The sequence below is a fragment of the Tiliqua scincoides genome, chromosome 6 (genome assembly GCF_035046505.1).
Source record: "Tiliqua scincoides isolate rTilSci1 chromosome 6, rTilSci1.hap2, whole genome shotgun sequence".
In the NCBI taxonomy this organism is placed as follows: domain Eukaryota; kingdom Metazoa; phylum Chordata; class Lepidosauria; order Squamata; family Scincidae; genus Tiliqua; species Tiliqua scincoides.
Window position 1 is genome coordinate 3,472,501 of NC_089826.1, and position 19,444 is coordinate 3,491,944.

General features: G+C 47.6%; 1 protein-coding gene across 1 annotated transcript; it reads left to right on the plus strand.

Moving 5' to 3' along the window:
- The first annotated feature begins 11,094 nt into the window (after positions 1–11,094).
- LOC136655383 (olfactory receptor class A-like protein 1) lies at positions 11,095–12,057 on the plus strand. The gene has a single exon (XM_066631781.1). It carries the CDS (start codon positions 11,095–11,097, stop codon positions 12,055–12,057), a length of 963 nt encoding a protein of 320 aa, XP_066487878.1.
- Positions 12,058–19,444: the final 7,387 nt, after the last annotated feature.

Here is a 19,444-nt window from a genome sequence, read left to right on the forward strand (position 1 = left end):
CGGTCTTCACTCTGAATGGACTTTCTGACATTATGAGGGAGCCAAAGCTGATGGATTGATGATACAGTCTTTTGAGGACTTCTAACAGTAGTACAGCCTGTCTCCAAGCTTTGTCATGTGTATGATAAAGCTCACCACACCCGGGACAGCCTGAAAAGTCTGCACTTGATCCCGGGAATGCAGTCAGATTACAACCATTTCGGCTCTTTCCCCCTCCTCCAAGAGGGAAGCTTCAAGTAAGAATGTGCGCTGATTACTTGAGGTTTATCTCTCACTTGGTAATGGGAAAATGGGAACTGGGGCTGCAAGAACAAAGGCTGCAAATTAAGGTGTACTTTGTCAGTAATGATGCTGTGCATTTATAGGTAAGTGCTTCTCATCAACAATGCACTGATAATGGTGCTTTTTGCTCCTAGAGGGGGAAAGCACCCAAGAGAACAAAGTGTCACCTCTGCAATTTGAAATTCTAGAGGTGAATGAGAGTCCACAAAGTCTCCTAATCCAACCCCCTTGTTTTATACTTGGTCTCACCCCCAGGGTTTTGGGTGCTCAGAGTTGTTGGTTCTGAACCCTAGAGCCCTCAAAGATCCCTGTTCGGTAGTACTGCCACCACCCTGTAAGAGCCAGTGCCTCAGTCCAGGGACACGGAGACCCTCTAGGCTTAACTATATCCCTTGCAGGCACTGAGCACTTTCTTTACTTAAAGTCTCAGTCCTCAAGTTACTAGTCCACAATGAGGATTTTTGGTAGCTTGCTGAAGGGCTAGGCAGGATTCTGAACCTTTGTCCCCAACAGACAATGAACCAATCTGGTAAAAGGATTTTCACTTTATTAAGTACATAGGGTTACAAAAAGTTACAAAAGGCAGCAAATGCTAGAGGCATAAAAACTTCTAGGAAACATATCAGCATAAAACAACAAAGCTAACTGGCTAACTTTATTATTCTCTGACTCTCACCTGGGTCAGCTTCTTTTGTAGATCCTCAGGTCAGTTACCTAAGAGGCCATATGGTCCTGGCGGGGCAGGATGTGCACCCACCACCTATCTCACCAAGAGACAAAGACCAAAAGACCCTGTCCTCCGGAAGTGGGGCTGGATGCTAGCCCTCTCAGCTCTTCCCTCCCCCCTGGAGATCTACAGCTGCATTCCATCCTTGATGGGCGTCTTTCTGGCTGCCTAGGTGCTACATTATCACCTTCCATTGATTCTTAGCAGCTAGGACTGCAAGCCACTTCTGTGTTACTGTTTTAGCTTGGTTCAGGCTTTACATGTTACTAGGCCAAAACTGTACATATTCATGACACCCCTGGACAGCAGGATTCTGTGGTTTAAAACCATTTTTGAGGAATAAGGTCCAGCGGCATAGATAGAGGGGGGTGCGATGCACTAAGTTTTGCAGGGAGCCTCACTGCGGCGTGCAACAGGTCCCTTCCCTTTGGAGTCATTCCAGGCAGTGAGAGCAAAACAGAGGGGGGAGGGACCCTTGCACACTGCGGTGAGGCTCCCTGCAAAACTTAGTGCTTTGCACCCCCTCTAGCTACGCCACTGCTCAAACCAGCTCTGCCTCTGAATCCTTGGGGTAACTCCTTTCATTGTTCAGAACTGCCCGGCTTGAACAAAAACTGCAGGGGCTGGTTTCATGGAGCTGAATCTGGAGAGAACTTCAATGACCCTTCAGTTGGAGCTGTAGTGGTTGCTGTCTGGCTCCTGGGGTGGCAAAGGATGCAAGTATTTGTGACATTGCCTTCCACACACAGGGCTGAAGTCACTGCAGTGGCTTGTCTGCTATGAACCTGTTCCAAATCACTTCTCCCTCAACCCCTCAAGTGGATGCTCTTGGGAAAAGAAAAAAGACATCAGATCAGGTTGTACCATAGGTAGTTTGACCAAGACATAGCAGGACTTTGGTTAGAGTTTCATCCTGAGTCCTGCTGTGTGTTGGGTCTGTTTTGTTGAGGTTTTCTGGGTTTAAGATTAGGTTGAAAATTTGGTTTTGATCAGTTGGATACTGTGTAAATGCTAAGATATTGTGATACTGCTTTCTATCTTTTCTATTTTGAATTTTGTGTGTGTGTGTATGTGTGTGTGTGTGTGTGTGTGTGTGTGTGTGTGTGTGTGTGTGTGTGTGTCAACAAAAGGACAAAAACCCTCCTGGGGTGTGCATATGACTGAGTGTGCCTAAAGAAGTTATCTGAATCGAAACCAGCAACCTTCAAAATGAAATCCTTCCAGCAACGGAGATTGAAGGTAACTGTTTTGCACTCACTTCGCAGTTGTATTTTGATCTGTACAGCTTTACTTGGGCCATTTCATGCTGGATCTCCAGGGGGAACAGGGTCAAACTGCAGAGCAACTAGCAATTTAAACTGCTACATGTTAAATGACCCATAAAAACAAAAATCCAACTTGCTTAAACCTCTGGAAGCATTTTTTTTTTTAATATTATCATTATAAAAGCTGCAGATAGCTCTCAAAATTGCCTCCTTTATCTCCGAATGTTGCCAGATTTTATTGGCTTTATGGGAAGATAAAATGCAACCTTGCCTTTTGAAGAGTGTTTTTTTGCTCCTTGACAGTCTGATGGAGAAGCATTATTTAATAATCCATACAAGTGTCATTAATTAAAGTTCACATGTTAGGACCCATGGACTACGAGGGACTTGTATATTACCAACCAACACTGGGTTTCTTTGCTTATTTCTTATTTCATCATACTGCTCAGAGTGGAAACAAGTTCTGCCAAGAGACATACACAATTATGCAGGGGGTGTATAGGGGGCTGCTCTTTTCCCTCTCACACAACACCAGAACCAAGGGGCATCCACTAGAATTGAGTGTCAGCAGAGATAAAACAGACAAAACATTTCTTCATCCAGCATGTCATTAGTCTGTGGAACTCCTTGCCACAGGATGTGGTGATGGCATCTGCTTTAGATGCATTTAAAAGAAGATTGGATAGATTTCTGGAGGAAAACTCCATCACTGGTGACAAGCCATGATGGGTACGTGGAGCTGCTCACTCATCATTTTTTAAACCTACCCCAGAGGGAGAGACAGTGTGCTCAGTAGGTTTCATGTTTTAAAAATTGGTTGTTTGTGTTTAATAAAGTGGCCCAGGTTAAACCCAAGTTGCACCCTCCGTTGGGGGGTACAAGAGTAAACAGAATGCCAGATGCAGAGGAGTTGCACCAGACTGCAGGTGTCTATGTACTCCCTGAACATCTGGTGGGCTGCTGTGAGATACAGGGATTAGATGGGCTCTGGGCCTTATGCAGAGAGCTTATGTTCTTAAGTTCTGTTCCTAAGGGCATATTTGCACCTGTGCTTTGCAGATAGTCTTCTGTCTGTGTGGCTCTCCCCATAATGTATGAAGGTTCAAACCTGCATTATTATGTTCAATGTTTCGCTATCATGCGATCGTCACCAACTGTGCTTCTTGATGCCAACCCAGTGCAAAGATTCCCTGATGCACCCTTCTGTAACATGCAGAAGGACAAGTCTGGGCTACTGGCTGCTAAATACACCTAGGATGATGGCAGCTAAATGGATTCCCCAATTCATATCTCACCTGCAGTGAACTGTGAACTTCCTGGAGGTCCACCTAGATGGAGTTTCACCCACTGTCAAGGATTCTGGAAGCAAAGGCAGTCAAGTCAAGTCTTTCAGGACCATGGACAGGTCACTAAATACACCAGTTCCAAGAGCGAAGAAGAAGTCTCTTCTGACTCTGCCTTTCCCCTCCCTGGCCAGACTACCCCTCCCAGGCTCCACCCCACTGATGTTGAGACATGGCAAACCTTAAAGAATCAGACCCCTGGCCTGGTGCCTTGCATTCTGCCCTCTCTCCATTGTCACCCACCCACTCTGCATCCATAAGCTGACCCTTTGAGCAGAGGATGCTGACCACTCAGGGTCCATCTTGAAGGTATCTGGCTAAGTGGGAGGTCCCTGAAATTTGACTCAGATCCCATGCCAGGACCCCATCCAGCACTTCTGCAGGCTAAACTACTAGCCCTCCGGACTCCCCTACTCTCTCTCCTTCGGTGTCAGTGTCCACATTGCTGCTAGTGGCTGAGTTCATGACAGAGTAGATACACCTGCCCCACTTGGGGGAGGGGTGGTGGTGAGCAAAAACTGCTGCATGTTCGTAATTCAACAACTAGAGCACTATTTAACCTTGCAGGGATTGGAAAATGCGACTGCCTACTTTTGCAAAGCCCTCCATCCCCTCTTAATGCATTATCTAGTTTGCTACATTGAGGAGAGGCACATTTATCCTGACCCTTTTTGCTTTTTGGCACACCTGGGTTTGCTTCTTCTCCAGCCAAGCTTAGAAAAGCTTCCCCCCTTCCAGCAGGCTTGTCTCCTAGCAGCGCACTCTGCTGCCATCATGAGGTTGTATCTGTCATTATTTCCTGTGAACTGAATTTGATGAGAGCTAGTCACCCTCGCTCCCTCCCTGTCCCAAGGGCCAACCTGGAACTTGCAAGGGGGACATAGTGCCCAACTCCTTATTTTACTCATAGCATAATGCAGGAGTTGGGGGACGCTTGCCAATGAAGCTCAATTGGTGGGTGTTTAATCTTTCTTTCTCCTGTCAATTTCCTCCCAGTAAATACCCTGTTGAGCAGTTTTTAACTTTTTTTCCCATCAGGCTGTGAGCCTGACTGGGGTGGGGGTGGGGTGGGCCAGGCATTTTCAGGAAGAAGGAGCCTTGCGTGCAGGAGGGGTCAAGCACCTCTTTCATGCCATCTGCACCTTCTTTCCTGCCAGTGGCATAGCTAGAGGGGGGGCAACGCACTAAGTTTTGCTGGCACCTGAATGCACCATACCAGCAACCCTTCCCCTCCCCTTCGGAGCCACTCTGGGCAGGGGGAGCAAAACGGAGGCATGTGCCTGACTCTGAAGGGGAGGGGGCTGCTTGCATACTGCTGTGAGGCTCCCTGCAAAACTTAGTGCTTTGCAGTAGCTACGCCACTGGACACAGCACTTTAAGTGAGGCTGGGCTAGCCTTAAATCAGAGCGGTTCATTCTGAACAGTGTTTAAAAGAGAGTCCAATTCATGTCATACATATTTTCCTATTGTGCATAATGTACAATCTAACAGCGAGTTCTGCTATTGGTCCCATCTAGGAACCCTTACATGTAAAGAGCTAATTGATGTGCATGAAAATAAGCAACTAAATAAGGGTTTGCTTGTTGTTGTAGTAAACCAGAAATACCCACTAGATGGCGGCAAAGTCCAAGTCAGAAAGGAGGGAAAGGGGTAATCGCACAAGAAACAACACAATCAGTACTGCTGATTTTCTTCTTTGTGTGAGTGTTGTGTGTGCTGGAGTGAATCTATTTCTGAACTGCTTTAGCGGAGGCCCAAGATCAACCTTAATCCTCCAAATTATGGGCATACCATCACCCCAACTGTCCAAACCTCATATCCCCTCTCAGCCCACTCTTTTCCAGGCTAAACATACCAAGTTCTCTCAACCTTTCCTCGTAGGGTGTGTTTTCCAGGAGAACCTTCTGGGATCAGGAGAGTCACCCAGTTTTGGTTCTTTTGCCCCACAGCTCAGGCAGTACATCCCACTGAATTTAGCAGATACCAATGTCTGTTCTTGCTCTTTGGTGCAGTCTCTCCATGACCCACAAAATTCCCTGCTATCTTTCCTTGTCTGTCCTGCATGTAGTCAAATTGCTTTCTTTGAGGCATCGTCAAGTTGCTGACTTGCATACTTTAGGATGGATCAAGATTTGCCTGTCATTTGCAATGAATGAGTTCCTAGGCGAGAACTTATTTCTAGTCATTACATGCTTAATGATGTCACGTCCTGCTTCATGACATCATTTTCGGTCCCCGGTACTCTGCACTCCTCTGCGTTGCCATCACTGCCCAGAATGGTTCCGACAACGAGAGGGAGAGGCTGCTCACACGGCGTGTTGAGGCTCCCATAGTACTTATCGTGCCGCCCCCCCCCGTAGCTACACCACTGCTGCTGAGCAGTGCCTTTGGTCACAACACAGGATGCCAGCACAAGTCATTTTCTCCCATGTGTGCAGGTGGTGTGTGTTTTAAAGCACAGCAGGTATTGTCCATCTGGGTTTCCTTGTATAATATTTATATGCCACTTTTCCACAACCACAAAGGTTCACAAAGTGGTTTCCAGTACAAAAGGAATGGTTATCTGCACTGAAAGGGCTCACAATTTTCAAAATAAGGCACACAAGAGATATTAGCAGTAGCCGGGCGGGGTGGGGGGTGGGGAAGAAAAGGGACACTGTTGGGTTAAGTAGGTACAGTTGCTCTCTCTTTGTTAAACAAATCATCACTTTAAAAATGGCTTCCTGTTGCCCAGATCCTAGGGGCATTTTTATGCCTAGGAAGGATCTGAGCTGCTCAGTCAGTATCTAAAATAAAATTTATTCTGTCAGTCAATCAATCAGTGAGTATAAACAAATAATAAATAACTAGGTATTTCTATACCGCCTTTCTGGTCATCGGATTACTCCTCTGACTTTATTTAAGGGGGTTTACATAGGCAGGCGTTTCTAAATCCCTCAAGGGGATTTTTACAGTCCTAGAGGTTCTCTCTTTCAAGAACCAACCACATTTCAGAATGGACCTTCCTGGTTTGGTCTCACTTCTGGCCTCCAGTTCTCCCAGGCAGGCTGACAGCATCTCCACCTCTCACATGGAGGGCAACTAAGACGCTTCTTGCTCACACCAAGAGCAGGTGGAATCACTCAGCTGGGCTTGTCAGCTGCTTCAAGGTCTCACCATTCTCCGTTCAGGGAGCCGTTCAGGGAGCTGCCGGTGTCCTCGGACTGGCAACCTTCTGATGTTATCTTCAGGCTAAGGGAGGCTCTACCCTCCAGACCTCCTGCCCTTGTACGCACTTGCATTTAAGAAGGGTCCAACTAATACATGGGTTTCTAAAAATTTATTTCAATCATTTCAGTGGCCTTCATTTAATCAATCCACCCTGTCTGGAAGTAAACCCAACTGCATTCAGCGGCACTTCCTCCTGAGTAAACCTTAGAGCAGTGCAGCCTGGTTTCAGAGACTCTCAAGTGAAGTGCTCTGAGTCAGCCGCCTCGCGAAGGTTGCCAGCCAAGCGCGCCTGGCAACAATTCCCCCCTTTTGCTAATGTGTTAATGTTTCTCCGGCTGCTCCCATATGTTTGTGGTGATGCGCGCTTCGTTAATTAAAATCACATTTTCAAAACGCAGCTCGTCACAAAGCAATTAACTTTGCATGTCACATGCACATCTTGACAAGACTGGGTGTGTGGGGGGGTGCAAGGACGCAGAGGTGGAAAGCACAATATTCTCACAAATATGCTTTGAAAGTAAACATTAACTCTTTTTTTAAAAAAAGAAAAGAAAAGAAAACCCGCTCTCTGGAATGTGCATTGGAATAAAGTCAAGTTTATTGATTAGTGAGCAATTGGTTGAAGAATTCAAGTGGGGAAGCAGGGGGCACAATCAGAGGCAGGGCATAAAAAGCGCATCGTGTAAAATATTGGCTGCTATTTAAACCATGCTACATGTTCCCTTTCAGCATGAAGTAACTAAGTGGGCTTTCGAGGTGGTCGATGAAGAGGCGAGCCCTTCTTGTGCCCACTTTGCAGGTGAGAAACTGAGGCTGAGGAGTGATGCTTTGCCCATGTGTGAGCGGCAAGAATCTCATCTCTCAGATGGTTGACCATTCACAGCAGAGGCATGACTCGAGGCCACGGCGCCCGGGGTGGTGACGCTGCAACTTTGCCTGGTGTCATGATATCACTTTTGGGTTCTCCCAGCACAGGAAGTGGTGATGGCAGCTTTGCAAATCTGATTGCTGTCCCCGTTCCTTGTTGAGCCTCCAAAGAGGAAGGATACAAGGACATCTGCAAGAGGGATCTGAAGGCCTTAGGAGTGGACCTCAACAAGTGGGAAGCCCTGGCCTCTGAGCGGCCCGCTTGGAGGCAGGCTGTGCAGCATGGCCTTTCCCAGTTTGAAGAGACACTTGGCCAACAAACTGAGGCTTAGAGGCAAAGAAGGAAGGCCCACAGCCAGGGAGACAGACCAGGGACAGACTGCACTTGCTCCCGGTGTGGAAGGGATTGTCACTCCCGAATCGGCCTTTTCAGCCACACTAGACGCTGTTCCAGAACCACCTTTCAGAGCACGATTCAGAGTCTTTCGAGACTGAAGGTTGCCAATCAAAGAGGAAGGAACAGGGTGGCAGCCCAATCCTGAAGCACCCCCCCCTCCTTCCTTGTGTTTTGGACACACCAGGAGGAGGAAGAGGAGGAGGAGGAAGAGGCCACCCGTTCCTTCTCCTTTGGAAGCTCTCCTTGAGCCTCCAAAGGAGAAGGAATGGTGGGGTGGCAGCCTGATTGCTGCCTCCTCCTCTGAAGCGGCTCCAAATGGAACCTTGCCATCACTGTCCTGAGTGGCTCTGATGGTGACTGGGAGGAGACACTACACAGGAAGCTGCAGTGCCTGCTGTACTTTCCGTGCACGCCCCCTGACTATGCTACTGGGGGAGACCAAGAAGCCTTGTCTGTTCTCTCTAAATTGTGAAGGATCTGCTGGACAGGCTGCTGAAATCAAAATGGTTGGCTTCTGGCGATACACTGAACAGGCTGCCTTGAAGAAAACGGCTGATTCGAGACCAAACTAATTAAGATTTTGCGTGTGAGAAATTGCTGCTGGACATGAATTTGGGTAGGGGAGGCCTGAGTTCAATCCCAGCCATGAGTGACCTTTGACCCGGCGTCATCTCTCGGGAGTTCCTTCACTTGGGATCGCCAACTCTGACTGAAACTATCCCTGGAGATCCCCCTCCCACACGCACACGCAACATGAGATCATGCCAGGTAGACACGGAGGCCGTTGACATCTCCAGCGCTTCTTTCAGTCATCTCCTGGAGTTGGGTGCCGATCTCTGGAGACTCTGCGTCAGTTCTGGAGGTTTGGTACCCCTACCCCACTGCCGGTCCAATTCTGGAGAAAGTCAACATGGGGGGGGGGGAAGCAAAATGTAAGCAAGGTCGGCAGTCAATTTCTGGAGCATTTTCCCCAGCAACAAGGACTGAATGATGTGGTTTTCACTGGCAGTGGCTTTTCAAACCAAGATTTCCATGCGCCACACATTTCCCAGCAACCAAGCACAAAGACACTGCAGGGTTTCCAAGAGATCCCCAATGCACATTTCCTCCCCATAATTCTGGAGCCAGGTGCCAATTTTTTTTGTTTTGTTTTTACAGCATCTGGCTGTAGGAGAAGGCAAGGGACTGCATATTTCTCTGAAAGGAAGAATTATTTCCAAAAGTGCCATTGAAACCTGTCTCTCCACCTGCTGTTTCCTCACCAATGTGGCTTTTCCTGAGCACGGTTACAAAACAACACAGTCCTGGAACGAGCTGGAATCCCTAGCATGTATGCACTGCTGAAACAGAGATGCCTGCGTTGGCTCGGTCATGTTGTGAGAATGGATGATGGCCGGATCCCAAAGGATCTCCTCTAATAATAATAATAATAAACTTTATTTTTATCCCGCCCTTCTCCCCAAAGGGACTCCTCTATGGAGAACTCGTGCAAGGAAAGCGCCTTACAGGTAGACCACAGCTGTGATACAAGGACATCTGCAAGAGGGATCTGAAGGCCTTAGGAGTGGACCTCAACAGGTGGGAAACCCTGGCCTCTGAGCGGCCCGCTTGGAGGCAGGCTGTGCAGCATGGCCTTTCCCAGTTTGAAGAGACACTTGGCCAACAGACTGAGGCAAAGAGGCAAAGAAGGAAGGCCCATAGCCAGGGAGACAGACCAGGGACAGACTGCACTTGCTCCCGGTGTGGAAGGGATTGTCACTCCTGAATCGGCCTTTTCAGCCACACTAGACGCTGTTCCAGGACCACCACTCAGAGCGCGATACCAGAGTCTTTCGAGACTGAAGGTTGCCAACAACAAGGTTACAAAGCAACAGAGCAAGTGGGATCATCCCTGGGTATCCTTCAGGCAAAACCTGAGGGCTAGGTGAGATGCAACTTGGGAGTTCCATGGCTATAGCTCCCCACAGATTGCCCAATTCAGCTTGCACCAGCAATGGTGGCAAGGAGTGCAACAGATTTGGGGTGCTCTTCATTAAGAACATAAGAACAGCCCCACTGGATCAGGCCATAGGCCCATCTAGTCCAGCTTCCTGTATCTCACAGCAGCCCACCAAATGCCCCAGGGATTTGGAAGAATGAGTAAAGTTCCAGATATCATTTGCATTTGTTGTTTTTTTAAAAAAATATTTCCAGCTCTTATGCACCTGGAGTATTCTAACCCTAAGGACCAGAAACCCTGAAAACTTTACAGGAACCGGCCTTAACCATATTGTTGCAATATTACAGTATTGTAATCTCGTTGACAGTGACGAGCAACAGCTCTCCAGGGTCTCGGGGAGAATGATTGCTCTGCCCTGCTTGAAGATGCTGCCAGGGATCAATCCTGCCTGGATCTTCTGTACGCAAAGCCATTGCTATTCTACTGAGCTGCAGCCCATCCACTTCAAAGTGGGTTCTAAGCACCCAAACAGAAACAAGAGAATAAACAGCAGCAAAAACAACCGTTGCTATTTCTTACTTTCTTACTTACTTTACTTATAGTTTACTTTCTTTTAAAAAAGGATCCCACTAAGTTTCAAGAAAAAATAAATTAGGGAGGGTTTGCATCTAGTGCCTGGCACGCCAAAAAATATTGATCAGCTCCTGTGTACAGAACTGGTCATCCCTCTACCTTCCCACCCCTCCGCCCCCTGTCTTCTTAGTACATTTTATATCAGTCATTGGCTAATGTGCTTTACACCTGACCCTTTTCAGCAAAAGAAGATAACAAAGCTTAGGCAAACAGCAGAGTAATCAGGCCCCGAGCAACTCGAGGGGTGTGTGAGCCAGCGTGTGAGAGAGAAGAGCTCGTACATCTCCTGAGCTTGGGGGGGAAAATATCCCTCCTGAAAGATAAGGGTTTGGTCGGCTTGGAAGGAAGCTGAATGATATTACCAGAACCTATCAAAGAGGAAAGGCCTTGAGATCCAGTCAGGGGGCGAATGAAAAAGATACGGGGTCAGCATGGCCTACGATCTCATATTCATCACGTCCATCCTCATCTTCATGTTATCCTTCGTCGGCATGATTGGTAACCTTACTGTCCTCTTCGCCTTCAGCAGCAACGCAATCCGGCACAAGGCGCTTCAGCCTTTGGACCGGATCATCGTCAACATGGCTCTGGTGAACTTTTTCCTTTGCTGCTACAAAGCCATTCCTGGGCTACTGGTCTTCAGAAGCATGAAGGGCTTTGGCGACATGGGCTGCAGGATCCTGCTCTATACATACCACACGCTGAGGTTGATCAGTATCTGGTCTGTGGTGAACCTGAGCTTCCTCCACCTCATCAAGATTCGAAGACCCAACCGCCGGTGGTCCAAGTTCATCCACAGGCACCAGGGGCAATATGTCAATACCACCCTTGTCGGCTGTTGGATATTCAGTATAGTCTTACATGTCCCTTATCTGCTGTATGAGAAAACCTTGCCCAGGAGAAACAAGACCGTCGCATTCCTGGTCACCTCATCGTGCTTACAATCCACAGAGAGTTTTGCCCTGAGGTTCACCACCTATGCATCAGTCAGCTTGGACCTTGCCTTTATCACTCTGGTTATTGTCCTCAACGGATTCATTATTGACCTGCTCTGGAAGCACGGGAGGAAGGTGAAGCCAGCTTCTACTGTCGCTGACAACGGATGGAACAAGCACACAGCCCAGGCCACCAAGATCTTGCTCTCGCTGCTCTCCATCTATGTGGTCTGCTGGATTTCCAATGATATGGTCTGGGTTGCCATCCTCTCTGATTACATCAAGGGCAACTTTGAAAGCAGTGTCCTCAGCGCATTCTACGGCATGCTGTCCTCCATTTATTACTCAGCCAGCTCCTACGTCGTGGTGTTTGGCTACAGGAAAGTCCGAGAATACTTGATGGAAGCCTGCTGGTGCTTCAGGTGTGCAAGACCCACCCTAGTTCAGAGTACGACCTAGGAGGGGGTATCCTAGGCATGTTGAACACATTCCAGCTAACCAATATTGGTAATTCTCTTGCTCAAACCCATGAAATTCCGGTCCCTGGATGAGAAAAATACAACTCAGGAAAAAATAGTATCAAATTCTGGAGCAACCAGCACTCCTTCCGAATAAGAGTTCTCAATCTTCTGGATCCTGATTGGCTGACCTACACAGCATCCTCCAGGCCTACGTTGCAGCCTCTGGCACTTCTATACAGGTTGCACACTCTCTGATATCTAGCTTTCCGTCTTCTCACCTTTAGGACCACTGCCCCCTTCCCTCCTGTGTCCTTTCCAGCTTCTATAGTAATGGGCTTATGAGGGGCCAGGGGATCGGACCACAAAGCTTAGGAGTGGGAAAGCCCGCTGGGACCTGAAGATGGAAAAGGAAGTGGGAGGTGAGCTGAAATCATGGTGCAGGGGAAGGGAAAACATGCACATGCCTGATCTCGTCTGATCTCAGAAGCTAAGCAGGGTCAGGCCTGGTTAGTACTTGGATAGGAGACTGCCTGGGAATACCGGGTGCTGTAGGCTTATACCATAGTCTTTCCACGCCTGATCTCGGAAGCTAAGCAGGGTCAGGCCTGGTTAGTACTTGGATGGGAGACCGCCTGGGAATACCGGGTGCTGTAGGCTTATACCATGATCTCGGAAGCTAAGCAGAGTCAGGCCTGGTTAGTACTTGGATGGGAGACCGCCTGGGAATACCGGGTGCTGCAGGCTTATACCATAGTCTTTCGAGACTGAAGGTTGCCAACCAAGAGGAAGGGAAAACATGAAAGAGAGTCAAGGGCTGCTTTTCCCCAGCATGGGGAGCTGCCTGTAATCGCCTACCTTTACACCAGGGGTGCCCAAACCCCGGCCCTGGGGCCACTTGCGGCCCTTGAGGACTCTCAGTGCGGCCCTCAGGGACCCCCAGTCTCCAATGAGCCTCTGGCCCTCCGGAGATTTGTTGGAGCCCCCACTGGCCCGACGCAGCTGCTGTTAGCGTGAGGGTAACTCTTTGACCTCTTGCGTGAGCTGTGGGATGAGGGCTCCCGCCACCGCTTGCTGTTTCACGTCTGTGATGCAGCAGAGGCAGCAAAGGAAAGGCCAGCCTTGCCTTGTGCAAGGGCTTTTATAGGCCTTGAGCTATTGCAAGACCTTCATTCATTCATATAAGTTCACCTTTGATATATTCATTTATGTAAATTTATTCAAATTTTAAATGTAAATTAATTCTTTTTTTCCCCGGCCCCCCAACACAGTGTCAGAGAGATGATGTGGCCCTCCTGCCAAAAACTTTGGACACCCCTGCTTTACACCAACCCCTCCATCTTTCCATACTGTTCAAATGCTGGTTGAGTGCCTTCTATTGTTGGATCCTCACAACTTCCAAAGTAGTTCCGAGTTAAATTACCACTGAAAAATCCAGCAGTAGTTTCTTGGTATTTCCTACGCTCGAAAGGGGCAGTGGAAATGGTTCCAGCATAACTGAAATCCCTTTTTCTCTTATTTTGTCAAAACCATTGGGCAATTCTCCCTCCTCCCTTACTAACTATGGTACAAAGGAATATCAGATGGCCACTATTTGCTTTCACAGCCTGGGAAAAGCAGAGAAAAACAGTAACAGCATTTCCCTCACTGAAGCAGCAGAGCAAACAGTACAGACATTAAGCACCTGTGAGAGGTGATTAATCCTGTTGGGAAAGCTCATGGTGGACACCCCCTTGTATCCCCTAGCAGGTCCTGCGTCTTGAACTCCTTGAAGTGGAGTTCTACTGTGCCTCTTCCATGCTTCTCCACCTGCCTCACCCACAAAATGTCTGAATTTCCCCCAAACTGAGGACTCCATCCCAGTGGCGTAGCTAGAAGAGGTGCAAAGCACTAAGTTTTGCAGGAAGCCTCACTGCAGCGTGTAAGGGACCACCTCCCTGGAGCCATTCCAGGCAGTGGGAGCAAAACAGAGGTGTACACCTGGCTCCGAAGGGGAGGGGCTGCTTGTATACCACGGTAAGGCTCCTGGCAAAACTTAGTGCTTTGCACTTTTTCTAGCTACACCACTGCTCCATCCCAGCCCCTTGGCAACAGATTTCCAAATCTCCCAACCTGCCTCTTTAGCAAATGCTCCAAATTCCCTATTTGCCAGCAAGGATCTCTGCCTTCTGCTTTTGGTCCCTTGTTGATTTGAAACTTCACTGATTGCTACAGCATATATCTGCTAACACAGCTGTGAGCCCAATCCCATGCCTGTCTACTCAGAGGTAAGTCCCATTATAGTCATTGGAGCTTACTCCCAGGAAAGTGTGTATAGGGTTGCAGCCTGAGGCAGTTTACAATCCAAAATAATGACTTTCAAGTCAATAGTCACTTTAAAAGAGGGAAAATGCACAGGACATTACCCTGCACATGCCCGATCTTGTCTGATCTCAAAAGCTAAGCAGGGTCAGGCCTGGTTAGTACTTGGATGGGAGACCGCCTGGGAATAACAAGTGCTGTAGGCTTATACCATAATCTTTCGAGACTAAAGGTTGCCAACCATTGTGAGAAGCCAAGACAGTGCTGCTGTTCTTCCAAGTTCAACTCCCTCTCCAGGATCTCCAGAAATTAAACTTCTTATGGGGGTGGAGGGCAGACAGTGTCGCCTTTGTAGTGCCCAAATGTGTAAATGCACTTATGTGAACATTAAGGGGTCATGTACTCAGACTCCCATTTCATGTGGGGGCAAGGCATACCTGGAACTGTTGATCAGAGAATGTACATTTCCTGGGTTCTTTCTAGTGGTTCTCACAGTACCAGTTCGGAAGACGTGCCACCAGAGTTTTAAATGAAGCCTCCCCTTTGGTTTTCCTGCCCTGTGGAGTATGAAAGAATCAAATCAATGACTGAGGCAGCAATATGGACTGCAAACCTGCTCCTGGAGACTGATTGTACAATAGATCAAGCTTCTTTCAAAAGGCAAACGCAGGTCAACATTTGCCCACAATCAGCTGAATGCAAATGAACAGCTCCAAGCATTTCCAACCTCTTGGAGGCACCGAAGAAGGCGTGAAGCAAATGCTCAGGACACAGTTGATTTTTGAGCACCAAAATGTTCATATTCTGTTATTGCAGTGGCATAGCTAGAGGGGGTGCAAAGCACTAAGTTTTGCTGGGAGCCTCACCACAGTGTGCAAGAACACCCCCCCCCCTTTGGAGCCATTCCAGGCATAGGAGCAAAATGGAGGCCTTCGCCTGGCTCCAAAGGGGAGGGGTCACTTGCATACTACAGTGAGGCTCCCTGCAAAACCTAGTGCTTTGCACCCCCTCTAGCTACACCACTGCTTTTACCGTATTACAACATTGTGTTATCTATTAGAATATTGTTTCACAAAACTTTGTAAGCTGCTTTCCATGGGACTGAAAGACGGCCTAGAATACTTGCATTTGAAATAAATACAAATGTAAACTTAGGGGCAAAGAGCTGTGATTTCACTAACATGTAACTTGAGCTTGCATGCAGTTTCCCCTTAATTAAAATTAGTTGTGGGTGTGTGCATGTATGTGATAACTGCTGAGACCACAGCATGCAAGAAGGTGGCATTCAATCCCCTCTCTCTTCCCTCACTTTGTGGTCTTGATGAAAACAGGCCCCCTGTGAAGTTATCAGTTTTGAGATAGAGAGATACAAAGAATCAAGACAATATGGGAAGGATTTGGGTTGGATATATGATTCCTGGTGTCCCCCCCCTTCTTTTCTGTTTTGCTTTTAAGGTCTCTTGTGGGCTTGCCAGAAGCATCTGATGGTATCTCTGGAAAGCAGGACAATCATAGACCTGGAGAAGTCTGATCCAAAGGGCTTTTACATGTCCATAGAGTCAACAATAGTGGGCTAAAGGAGATAAACCAATGATCCTGACTCAATATAAGGCAGCAAGGGATAGACTGCAGATCATCATGCCCTGCTTGTGGACTTCCAAGGCACCTAGTTCACCACTGTGCAAAACAGGACACTCACCTAGACTGGTCTCATCCAGAAGGGATACTTCCCCATCCTTTACTAACCCATGGCCTTCCTGTATATATGTTTGATTGTGAGCTGTCAAGATAAACACAGACTGTATATTTTCCAACACAAGTCTGTCCTGTTCCTGGGAAAGAGTGAGGCTGCAATCCTATCCACACTTACCAGGGAGTAAGCCCCACTGACTCCAATGGGGCTTGCTTCTGAGTAGACATGCATAGGATTGGGCTCTGAGCTATCCAATAAATCTTAAGAAACATATAAACATAGTTCCTATTTCAAGTCCTCCAAGTAGGCACAGAGATGTAGCTGGAGATGTCACCAGGTGTGGCACATAAGTCTCCTCAGTAATGCTCCTGGGTGTGCAAGTCCCCTCTGTCGCAGAAACATATTGGCAGCCAATCAGTTTGCTATAGGCAACAGAATATACTGAATAAATGAGAGGACGGGTGGATGACAGCTAAACATCCACCTGGGAGCTTTTCATACAGAGTTTTCACAGCATAACCTCAGCATCACTCTGAAGGCAGCATTTTTTTTTTTTTTGTTATGGTTGCATTTTAAAGTCAAATCAGCAAGTCACTCTCATGAAATCTGGTGGGATGCAAAGTTACTTTCAAAACATGTGATTTCCTTACAGTCAAGAAAGAAAATTTTCATACTGAATGTCATACATTTGCACATTTTTGTTCTCCTGCACCTGCAGGAAGCAAGGCACCAGGGCAGTGGCATAGCTAGAGGGGTGCAAAGCGCTAAGTTCTGCAGGGGGCCTCACCGTAGCGTGCAATCAGCCCCTCCCCTTCGGAGCCATTGCAAGAGGTGGGAGCAAAATGGAAGCATACGCCTGGCTCTGAAGGGGGGGGGCTGCTTGCATGCTGCGGTGAGGCCCCCTGCAGAACTTAGTGCTTTGCACCCCCTCTAGCTACACCACTGCACCAGGGTAAACCTTGTCAGTCTTTCCCACTCCAATGTGGTTTGCACTGATCTTTTATTAGTTTCCCAACAGTTCCTTTCACTAATTGTTATACTCACTTTTTATGCTTACATTTTTACGGGAAGGGCAGAGGGCATAGGAGAAGCTGGTGTCCTGTCACTGGTACTCAGCCCCCCTGCTCTCACACAAGTGGCTTGACTTGAAAAGCAAATACACGTGGGTGGTTTGTTTAGCTCTTGGTCATCACACCCCGTACAAATAGCCAGCCGGGAAAACACTCTGCAAACGGAATTGTTGGGCCTCACGGTGTTCTTATCGGTAGATATCATTCCCGGCCCTGCTTGCCATACAGGCACCACGTACTGAACTCCATGTTCCCTTATCAATCATCCTATTGCAATATCATCAGTCTTCCTGCACAAAAATAACTGTCACAAGAAGGATGAGGAAAGGATGTGCAAACAAGATTAATTTTTCCATTTCAAGGTAGAAGCTTCTCTATCTGTTGCAAGCTCTCCTCACTTCCCTATGGGGAAAAAAATTCCAGGGGCAGCGCTATCAAGTTCAGCTTATTTGAGGGAGCCCTCCAATGGGGGTGCCATCGTGGACCTTGGCCCCACGTGCGGGGCCGGGTAAGTCCGCCACTGCTTGGCACTGCTCCACCAAGCAGTGCTGGAAAATTGGATAGGATTGGGCCCTTACACTCTCAGAAGATGATGACCCATCTATGGTAACAGTTTCTGGATCTGATGGCCATTTGGAAACTCCTTTGGGTACCGAAAGGATCTGCAAGAGGTTTGGAAGGCAGAGGGTGGAGAGTTTATTCTGGTTACTCTGAGGAATTCATCTTCCCAGACCTTGGAACAACCTCTCCCAAAGCCTTCTGGGCGCCAGAGGGGCGCAGGGAAGACTGGCATTCAGAAGGTCTCCATTGGGGGTCTCAGCCCCTCTCTCCTTTCATGTTTGGGACTGTAGTGACATCTGGTGGTAGGTCAAACAGCGCAGGCAGCTGTGCTGGTCCATTAACAGACATCCTAAGTAAGGGCAGGGTCATCTTCCTCAGGCCTGGACCATTTTTTAAAGCATCTTCTTAGTGAGTCCCAGGATGGAGAACAAGGTTGAAAATCTCTGCTTGAGCAGATCCATGTCTTGGCTCTGGCACACAAGAATGCGGTGTTTGAAAGCTGCCTCAGGGGTTTGCTTTGGCATAGGAAAGTTGGAATAATTAATTAATTGGAATATTTGGAATTAATTAGTTAGAATAATATAATTAATTAAATTTAGATTTATTTAAATAATTAATAGAGCCAGAGCCCACCTTTCCTATGCCAAAGCAAACGCCCAAGGCGGCTTACAAATGCCACATTCAAATGTGCCAGAGCCAAGAGATTAATTAATCATTATTAATCATTAATTGGGAAACCCTGGCCTCTGAGCGGCCCGCTTGGAGGCAGGCTGTGCAGCATGGCCTTTCCCAGTTTGAAGAGACACTTGGCCAACAGTCTGAGGCTAAGAGGCAAAGAAGGAAGGCCCATAGCCAGGGAGACAGACCAGGGACAGACTGCACTTGCTCCCGGTGTGGAAGGGATTGTCACTCCCGGATTGGCCTTTTCAGCCACACTAGACGCTGTGCCAGAACCACCTTTCAGAGCGCGATACCATAGTCTTTCGAGACTGAAGGTTGCCAATACAATACAATCATTAATTAGTTTTTAATGATTATTTGTTAATTAATCGTTCATTAAATTAATTGTTGTTAGTTTTGATTGATTGATCACTAATTAATGATTAATTAATGATCAATTAATCATCAATCATTAATTAAACTGTGAGAACATAAGAACTCTTATGTTCTTATGATTAATTTATTGTATTATTGTTAATTAGTTAATTAATTATTGATTATTAATAATAAATAATATTAGTTATAATGAATTATAATGTATAAATAAATAATAATTACTCCATTGCAGATTCTTAATTAATTTGGCCCCAGGAACAAAAGAATTAATTAATTAATTAACAAATTAATTAATTAGTAATGGGGCAGAGTGAGGGGGCTCCTGGCTCCCCCCTCCAGCCCCACTGAGCTGCACAGGTTCCCTCCTGCCAGCCACGCCCAGCACTGGCAGCCTGTAGGACTGCATTTGTCCCCCCAAAGAAGCCCCGCCCCAGGCCACGCCCTCGGCCACGCCTCCTGACGCCTCTCCTGCAGGCAGCGACTTAGCCAGCTCTGTCAGGGGCTTCCTCCTGGGCGGGAGGGAGAGGCGTACCGTCCAATCAGGTACTGCCGTGGCCAGCCTTCAAGCGGGGCGTGGGGCCTTGGCGGTTGCTAGGCTACGCGAGCGGTGAACGAGGAAGCATTCAGTTCTCACCCTCCTGCGCCTTGCCTCCCCCTCTTTCAAGGGGGCGTGGCTTGTTTGGGCTTTTTCTTTCAGGACAACTTCG